The sequence below is a fragment of the Rana temporaria genome, chromosome 4 (genome assembly GCF_905171775.1).
Source record: "Rana temporaria chromosome 4, aRanTem1.1, whole genome shotgun sequence".
In the NCBI taxonomy this organism is placed as follows: domain Eukaryota; kingdom Metazoa; phylum Chordata; class Amphibia; order Anura; family Ranidae; genus Rana; species Rana temporaria.
Window position 1 is genome coordinate 84,652,769 of NC_053492.1, and position 9,704 is coordinate 84,662,472.

General features: G+C 43.9%; 1 protein-coding gene across 1 annotated transcript; it reads right to left on the reverse strand.

The window, feature by feature from the left end:
• Positions 1–1,669: 1,669 nt before the first annotated feature.
• C4H2orf50 (chromosome 4 C2orf50 homolog) lies at positions 1,670–9,067 on the reverse strand. The gene is made up of 3 exons (XM_040348589.1): positions 8,618–9,067; positions 5,035–5,074; positions 1,670–2,248 (listed from the first exon to the last, which is right to left on the reverse strand). The coding sequence occupies exons 1-3, from the start codon at positions 8,851–8,853 to the stop codon at positions 2,057–2,059; spliced, it is 468 nt and encodes a 155-aa protein (XP_040204523.1). The 5' UTR covers positions 8,854–9,067; the 3' UTR covers positions 1,670–2,056.
• Positions 9,068–9,704: the final 637 nt, after the last annotated feature.

Below are 9,704 nucleotides of genomic sequence, written 5' to 3' on the forward strand. Positions count from 1 at the left end.
GAATGCATCGGACCCCCTGCTTTGAGCTGCGGCCGCAGCACGTGTGAACCCTGCCTCAAGTCCAACTATAGTTTTAATTTGGCTGGAGCAGGGAAGGGTTAAGTTAATGTCAGGTTATTGCTGTTTAACCTCTTGGCAAGATATCCCCTTGCTGTGCTGACCTCTTATGGTGATAGAAAATTATAAACTGTTTTTTTTTTTTTTTTTTTTTTTTTTTTTTATATGAAAGGGTTTGAATCTGCCAGTTTTTTTTAACTTTATTATGTGCAACTCCCAATTTCTAGAAATCACTACACACTGTTGTACATGACTTCCTGTCCAGGTATCGCTTGCACCCCTGGTGAGAAAACCCCTCCCTAATGGAGGTCAGACAGGCCATAAAATTGGAGGAATATTACGTTTGATCTTCTGGCAGATATGAATGCATTTCTGCTTTAAACATTTCAGCTGATGCTTATACCAAGTCAAACTTGAGTATATTAAAGCCTTGTACACACGGTACAATTGTTGGCTAACCGAGCGTCTATTTTTTTTTTTTTTTTTTTGCCAAAAGGCGTGTACCAGGATCTTGTCTTGCATACTAATGGTACACAATTGTCGTGTCACAAACCCGAACGTAGTGACATACTACAAAGAATTTCAGCTCTTGAGCGCCACCCTTTGGGACCCTTCTGCTAATTTTGGTGTTTGAGCATTGATTCCAAGCATGCATGTTTGTACTTTTACAAGACGGATTTGTGTACTGACCATATGAAAATCAGACGCGCAGCTGTTGTCTGCCAAATATTTACTAGCCTGTATCCAACATTTGTTGGCCGAAAGTTGGACAGTAATTGTCAAAAGGAGCATACTAACGGTAAGATTTTAGGACAACAGTCAGTCAACAGACAATCCCTCGATAACAATTGTATTGTGTGTATGAGGCTTTAGGCTTCATGTACACATGGCCTAATTTGACCGTGGTAAAACGCAAAACATTCCTATCGTGAACTCGATTTATCCACGTTCAGGAGAGGGAGGTTGAAGCTCCCCTAAGCTGTGGTGTACATGAAGCCTAAATGATGGGTTAAACATGATTGTATTGGTCCATTCAGTCCTGCAGTTAGCATATGAGTGCTAAAGTACAGTTATTTGGGCCCCCATCTGAGCTCTACTGTACATGCAGTAAACAGATTTCAAGTAAAATTCAGGCACTGCTTGCATTAAAAAAACTAAATACGTGTTTATGATTACAGGGCTGCATTCGTTTGTGCCAAGAATCTGGTATTAAATCCTGACTGATCTTTAGGTTGAGATTGGCTGTTCCAGGTGCGTTAAAATGTGTGCAAGTCTTAAGTTTGATTTCTTTAGAAATCGGTGACAGCCAGAGTAGGTTGTCCCCGGCAAGCATGCTGTAGAGCAGGACCCCTGCTCTCTGTAGGAAAGTAGAAATCTTGTTGGGAGAGGTCCACAATGCCCTCTGCTGAGCTCTCCAATCAGTGGGGAGTATGAACTTTGCTAATCAGAGCTAAATGTCTGCCTCAGTAAGGGGGTGCGTTGGACCTCTGCTATGAGACCACTGCTTTCTCATAGCCAGCAAAGGTTTCACTCTATCTGCTGGCTGGGGACAGGTTTTTTTTTCCTACTTGGGTTGTTGCTGCTTTCTTAAGAAAAACCTCAAAGGCATTGATCACCTTTTTGGTTTGATTCACCTGAAATGTATTTAGCCAATTTAAACAAAAGGATCAATCTGACTTGTCTTGTACAGCTCCCAATTTCTAGAACTCACTGTTCAGGTTTTTAGTAAAAAAATAATAATAAAAAAAATGGATAATCTGGGAGCTGATCTGTTTCACCTTATTTTAAGGTAAGCCGTAAAAACGTGAAGACTGTGGCTCATGGTATTAGAGGTTGCCTTAAGGACATCTGATGCTATCTTGCTTACAGTGCTGAATTCTAGCATGTTTCCTTCAAACCATGTGTAGAAAATGTTCTGCTGAGGTATATAGACATTTGTGACCTTTTACCAGTAATTGCAGTGTTATGTTAATAAGTAATCAGTCCAATGTGCTTCTGATTAACAGGGCAGAAGTTCTGTTCCCAACTTCTTCTTCTGATTTCCACTGGTCAGAATGAAATCCATGTGTATGAGGCTCTTCCCCAGGTCTGTGTTCATTCTGCTCCCAATGTTCTGATTGGTGGTATTGGGCACTTGGTCTGAGAAAACTGCCACTTGTTCAGGTAGCTTTTCGACTTCTTTTTTATTGCCCTAAACGGAACAGAAAACAACAAAGCTGGGTTAGTCGGGGGGACAAGAGATCATAGGGCCCCGTACAGCCTACCTGACACCCCCAATACTGTATGTACTACTTCTATCTTACTGCTCGCCTTAGGCTGTGTAGTTATTATTTAGGGGTGTCAGCAATGGCAGCTCACACATGATGAAGATCCCACTGCCTTCACCAGTCTGCTTGCTCAGCATGTGATTGGTGCAGTCCTTGGCATCACCCCTCTGCCAACCTTCCTCACAGTCCAGCTTTTTCCTGTCACATGAGTTATCAGCCCAAGGCTATTGTCCTAAAGATCCCAAATAATACACAACCCATACTCTCCAATCTTGCTGCCCAGAGAGGGAATGGTGTATTAAGGACTGAGTTACCGTTGCCTCTCTGCGTCTGGTTCTGACAATCCTACTCCTTAGCCACCCTACTCCATCCTTACTTCTGCCAACTTCACTAACCACCTTCTTCCTATGAATGCAGAGTTCCCCTGCTGACCGGATAGAGACCAAGCCCAGTACGGGAGGACTAGATGTATCCTCCAATCCAGTGGTCATCAACCCTGTCCTCAGGGCCCACTAACAGGCCAGGTTTTTATGTATTACCTTGGGGGAGATGCAGACTAGAATACTGCAATCACTGAGCAGCAAATGATATCACCTGTGATGTATTTCAGTTATCTTGCAAACCTGGCCTGTTAGTGGGCCCTGAGGACCGGGTTGATGACCACTGCTCCAATCGGTGCCTCCGTTTGGGGCTATAATAAATGGTTATAAGTTATAACAAATAAAATATCTCAAAAAGAGAAAAGAGGTCTAAGGCCTAGTTCAAACAGGATACACATTGTGCTTCAGAACAATGGGCATAGCTAGGAACTATCTGGCTTTCACCCAGAGACTCCAACTAAGCCGTTTTATTACCTTGTCTCTGGGCCAGTGGCATGTTTGATTCAGGCCCCTTTCACACATGCGGACAGTATGTCCATATTTCATCCATTCGTTTTCGGATGAAATACGGACATACATGTATTCCTATGTATACATAGGAGGTATTGTGAATGCCAAGAGTAGAATTTATAAGTGGGGGGGAAGTGTATTGAGATGAATGAGAGAAATCCTGAAGAGAAATTAACACATATGCGAATCAGATGTGTGCCCATAGAAGATAATGGGCCCGAATTTGCACCTGAGCCGCACTGCAATGCCTAGAAAACGTACACGTTTTTTCGGCAGTGCGAATGCATCGCACATATGTGAACCAGCCTCATTAAAATCAATGTATTTTATAATGTTATGCAAATTAAATGCTGTTTAAGCCGCAACCAATTTGCATAGGTGTGAACCCGGCCTAAAACTGCCTGCCTATGAAGGACAGCAGGCTGTGTCTGTGTCTGTTCTTAATAAGCAGATCGGACATGGACAAGCCATCTGCCTGCAGCAGGGATCAGCAGACGGATTCCCCACTGGGCAGGCAGAGTCCACCCCATGTTAAAGAGGCCTGAGGGGTTAGTGGGCAAAAATGACAAGCATTTTTTAGATCAAAAGGTCAACAATGACCACATATATGACTCTCTCACTGAGACTGGGGGGATTTAATAAAACCCAAGCACTCTGGTGCAGCTGTGCATGGTAGCCAATCCGCTTCTAACTTCAGCTGGTTTAATTAAGCTTTGACAAAAAAATACCGTATTTATCGGCGTATACCGCGCACTTTTTTTGCCCTGAAAATCAGGGCAAAATCGTGGGTGCGCGATATACGCTGATACCCGCTTTCCCGCGCTGAGTTTGAATACTGCGCCGGCATATACCTAGCGCAGTACACTCGTGTATAGTCGGGCAGGCTCAGCTCCTCTCGCGCCCTGGACATACAGGACGTGAGCGCGAGAGTAGCCAAGCCTGCCCGATTATACACGAGTGTACTGCGCTCGGTATATGCCGGCGCAGTATTCAAACTCGGCGCGGGGATCGAGCGGGGAGGACGCCGCAGAAGGACTCCGGACCCGACGAAGAGGACACCCGAAGCCGCAGACGGACACCGGACGAGGCCGCCGCGCAAGACACCAAAACTGTAAGTACTAAAATCTTTTTTTTTACAGGAATGTCGGGTTCACTTTAGGGGTGCGTGCTATACGCCGGAGTGCGCAATACCCCAATAAATACGGTAATAGTTGATTGGATTCTATGAAGAACTGCACCAGATTTTGCACGCTCCAGTTTTAGTAAATCTCCCCCACTGTCTTTGCAAAGGCCCCGTTCCTTATATGCACCTTACCAGCACCCTGAAATCACTGGCCAAAGAGGAGTGATAACATCTCTCTCGACTTTCTAGATTTCTAGGCCTGAGAACTGTCACAGGGATGGACGTCAGATGCTCCCCCATGCCTGGAAGCACCGGATAGCCTCAGCCAGCTGCAGCAAAGGAAGGAGCGCTAGGGGGGTGCAGGTCAGTATAGCTGGGTTGGAGGGAGTCTTTTGCAGATCCACTGTCACATTTCATGGGAAAGGGCACAGTGGGAGAATGTATTCTGTCATTGTTGACCTCTCCTAAAAATGCTGATTGCCTGGCTGGTATGCTGAGCAAATGACAACTTTAGTACTTTAAGTCAAAACACAAGTATGCAGATCTGGAATTCTCTTGCTGTATACTTGTTCTAGGACAGATACTCGACACCAAAGCCAGATACAGACAGAAAACTAGCATTTTCAGAAGGTTAGTTTTAGTAGGCAATATTTATTTTCCAGTTCTTTTTTTAACAATTATTAAAAGATTGCCTTACCAGTGCATCATACTCCTTTAGGAAGCTCCAATTTTCATGCCTAGATGAAGCAAAAGAAAAATCATCTTCGTTACTTGTTACTTTATACTGATAGCAGCTTTGACCAGCTTAAAGAAGAATTCCAGGTATAGATATTTTATACATAGTTACATTGGTCCAGCTTGTTCCAATGTTACCATGCATATACCATACTTGGCCGACCCCCCCGACATCATTGCCTAGCCTCTCAACTTCTTCCAGTTAGAGAACAGTTTTCATTCATTCAGAAAATGCAAAGCATTCTCTGAATGGCACCTGTGCCACGGGGCTGACCTCCTGTGTTCATAATACAGCAAGACAACTGTTTGGCGTGGGACCTAGAAGGAAGTAGAGATCACTGGAATAGCGATGTCTGCTTCAGTGATTTCCAGGTACATTGGCCAAGTATGGTAAATGTGTAAGTAAATTTGTCAACATATACAGTACCCTGCTTGGAATTCGTCTTTAATATAGTCTATAATGACACACACAAACTAATAGCTAGCTAGCTAGATAGACAGATATTTACAACATATGCATTATATACATTTTATCCGCACCCTCCCTTCCGGTAACATATAGAAAATGAATGGTAACAAATGCAACAATACAACTATGAACAGAAGTGTGATTAGACCTTTCCATAATACAAGTGAGGGAACATATCCTGAATAGTGTCAAAGACAGAAATAAAGAAAATTAAAAATGCGTAATCATTGTTCCCCACTCCATCCAAAACTTAAAAAAAAAAGTTTGCTTGTTCTCTAAATGTGTTTATTTTTTTTTTTTTACATCTCTACAGTTAAAACAGTGACTTGACAATCAAATCTAATTTCAAATTATTCATGCACTGGTACATGGTCCCTCAGCATTTGGGAACATTTTTCTCCAATGTTTCTGATTAATGCTTATGGGGATGTCAGACTCAGGGTACCCATTTACACATATGGCGGTATTGCCCCAAAATTAGAAGATATTGGACTGGTGTATCAATTGGTCTATATCAGGGGTGCCCAACCTTTGGAAGAGCGAGGGCCACTTAAAGTGGAGGTTCACCCTATAAAAAATTTCTAACACTACATCTAGCACCGTGCTGCATATAAAATGACACTGACCTTTATTTATTTGTTGCCGTAGATATCGTTTAGCCGTGGAATTCACAGCGGCTTCCGGGTAGGGAATCCCGCGGGAGTGGGCGTTCCTATTGTCATGCCAATTGATTGACATGCTCAACGACGGCGCACACAGCACGTCACGTCTTCCCGAAGGAAGCTCGGGTCGGCTCGGCTCTATTCGGCGCCTGCGCACCGGCGCCGAATAGAGCCGAGCCGACCCGAGCTTCTTTCGGGAAGTCGTGACGCGCTGTGTGCGCCGTCGTTTAGCATGTCAATCAATTGGCATGACAATAGGAACGCCCAGTCCCGCGGGATTCCCTACCCGGAAGATGGGGTGAATTCCACGGCTAAATGATATCTACGGCAAAAAAAAAATAAAGGTCAGTGTCATTTTATATGCAGCACGGTGCTGGATGTAGTGTTAGAATTTTTTTTATAGGGTGAACCTCCACTTTAAGCAACTTGGTAACCAGTCGAGGGCCACAATGAGCAGAGTGGGTGGATAGTCTATAGGCCCTCCGATCCGCCCAGATGAAAGGGGACGAATTATCTTCTGTTTTTCAGGTTGGAGGTAGGTGGGTGTAAACAGACATCTGTCGTTCTATAGAGGTGAATTAAGCGTCCCATTTGGCCGGGCCAATGGTGTGAAAAGGGCCTAAGACTGCTTTTACACTGATGTGCTGTGGTTTACTCACACCGCGGGTGCAGCGTAGTGCACCCGTGTCTATCCTGCGGGCTAGCTGAGCTTTGCCATAGACTCCGCCTGTAGCAAAAGCCGGCGCTGTAGAGGAAGCATCGGCTTATGGGGCTCTGCTCCGCAACCGCTTTCTTCCTCTACCACCAGCTTCATGCACAACACTGATGTTGTGGTATAGCGGGTCGGCAACCTGTGATCTGGACTTGCCAACCTGCCATTCCAGAGAAGGAGGTCGCGGGCCACATCAGAGGGCTTCGTGGGCCACTTGTTGGCCACCCCTGGTCTATATACTCCTCGGGAAAGATATTCCAAAAAACTCAAAAGAAGCTTTATTAAACCTGAAACCTGAGTTGTACAAATAACCTGTTTCATCTACTGGCATTTATTTTCATGGCAGCTAAACCGATTCTAGCAAAAAGCATGACAGTTGTCAACCCTACAACTGGCCAAATGAAACGGTAAATTAAGCCTCCTCCAAGACTCAAACTAAATTCAAATGGATTTGAATGCCCTGGATCGACCACCTGATTTTGATTGTATGTTGTATGAACTTTAAATAACTCAGTGATAGAAAGAAAGAATGTTCTGATGAATGATTTTTCTATGAATGTTCAAATGAAAATTTGTGTGTGGACAGTTACCCCCTTTGGAAGACTTACCCTCCATTTTCATTCTGGTGGCAACTCAAAATATTGGATTTATTCCATCTTTCATTACCAGTGACATTGGTCATCAGAACAGTTAAGTTCTCACAGGTGGTAAAGGGGTGATAAAAAAGGTGATTGATCCTCATGTTTACTAGCCCCCCTGACCACCTACTGTACCTACAACCACTTTAACTTAAAGAGTTTGTAAACCCTTGTGTTTTTTTCACCTTATTGCATCCTATGCATTAAGGTGAAAAAATACCTGCCAGTCACCGCCCCCTCAGCCCCCCATTTTACTTACCTGAGCCCTGAATTTGCCTTGTTGGGGTCACGCTGTCCCTCTCTCAATGGGATCCTAGCTCTTGATTGGATAGATTGATAGCAGCACAGCCATTGGCTCCCGCTGCTGCCAATCAAATCCAATGATGCGGGCGCTGGGTGCGGGGCCGAGTCATACATTCGGCGGCTATGGATGCCGAGTGAATGACTCGGGAGCGTGCCCGCAAGGTAACCCCCCCCACCCCCCGGAGAGCTCTTCTCCTAGGTGGTTATCTGACATGGGAAGAAGCCGCGAGAGCTGCCGAGGGATCCCAGAAGTCGGTGTTCGGGGCCACTCTGTGCAAAACTAACTGCACAGTGGAGGTAAGTTTGATGTGTTTTTTATTTTTTTTTAAAAATCGAAGCCTTACAACCCCTTTAATTGAGTGATCAGATCCATTCACGTTGCCACAGTCATGATGTTTTGCAAATTTACTTTGGCATAACGTGGTAAAGGCCTCCGCCAGTGTGAAAGGGGCCTTTTCGATAGGTTATCTCCCTAAAGGGGACACAGGTTGCAATAAAAAACATGACAGTGATTCAAACTCCTCTCTATCATAATCTTAAAAAAAAGTTTTGCCTTTGGTTATAATGTAATCGCCACATATTGGGAACCAATGGTGGCCCATAGAGTGAAGTAGCAAGTAGTAGTGATTAATTACCCACATTTGAAGGATTGAGCGATCGTTAGCGTATCAAATTGTGAAAGTTGTAGAAATGCACCAGCAAAAACGCCTACCCACAACTTTGGTTCAACTACAATTTTTTTTTAAATCTCAATGACTTACCAATTTTTTTCGCCTCTCCTCTCTGCTTCCACAAACTCTCTCCATACATGGTCCTGCCTGACCGCATCCCCCCAAGTTTGCTGCTCCTCATCCTTCTTGGACAGAACAGGGGAATGTTTGGTCCCGACGTGGCTCAGCGTCACGGATGAAGTTGATGTCAGCTTTGTTTTGGGTCTGTCTGGCATCCTATACCCGGCTGAAGTGACCCGCCTTAACGGAATCTGTTTGCTGCCCATTTCCAGCGTCTGCTTAAACAAGACAAGGGGATAAAGTTCCAATGTTGAAATCCCTTGCTTCTTGTACGTTGTGTAATTAGGCGAGCTCTGACTTATTTCATTAGTGCGTGGAGGATGTGAGCTGTGCTTTTGCTGTGTTGTGGAAGTAAATAGCACAGAGAAGTATACACATTGCCGGTGTGTTTATTGTAGCCATGGGTAACCAGATCTACGACAGGGATCATGAATACTTAGCAGAACAAAAGAACTAAGCAGCCAAGACTTGCATGCATTACTTCATGGACTGCTATGGAGATTAGGGAGGATCACAGAGGACACAAGGGCCAGATAGAAAGGGAGAGTAAAAGATCAATAGGACTGGATTATATTACATACTCTACTACATATAAAGCACTTTTTTTTTTTTTTTTTTTTTAAGGATTGGTCCATATCAGATTTGTTTTAATTTATTTACATAGCATATAATACTTCCAATACATTTTCCAGGGCAGGCAAGGTGAATGGACAAAAAGAAATGTTCATTTTAAGAGGACCTCTAGTGCTGAAGACAAAACTAGCATGGCTGAGTGATGATGGTTTAAATCGCATAGTCACTTCCGGGTTCATAGTCAGCAGAAAAAAATCTCTGTACACTGTGAGTACCAAAAAAAAAATGATCTAACGGGTCTAGGGCCACACAGATCACTTTTATGGTCCATTCATACCACACAGTGTGCATTAAGCACACATAAACATGTTGCATTTTAAACTGCACTAAAACACTTTTTTAAAAAAGCTTCACCAAGCTTTATTTATAAAAGAAACATGAATTTACTGTTTTGACTCTTGTGTTTATGTGCGTTGCATTGGAC

Bases quoted from the DNA above. Each gene is read 5' to 3' on its own strand.
- C4H2orf50 (XM_040348589.1), bottom strand. From the start codon at position 8,853: ATGGGCAGCAAACAGATTCCGTTAAGGCGGGTCACTTCAGCCGGGTAT. The intron at 5,075-8,617 runs GTAAGTCATTGA...TGCTTCATCTAG, and splicing joins AGGAGAGGCGAAAAAAATTG to GCATGAAAATTGGAGCTTCC. The intron at 2,249-5,034 runs GTAAGGCAATCT...TGTTCCGTTTAG, and splicing joins TAAAGGAGTATGATGCACTG to GGCAATAAAAAAGAAGTCGA.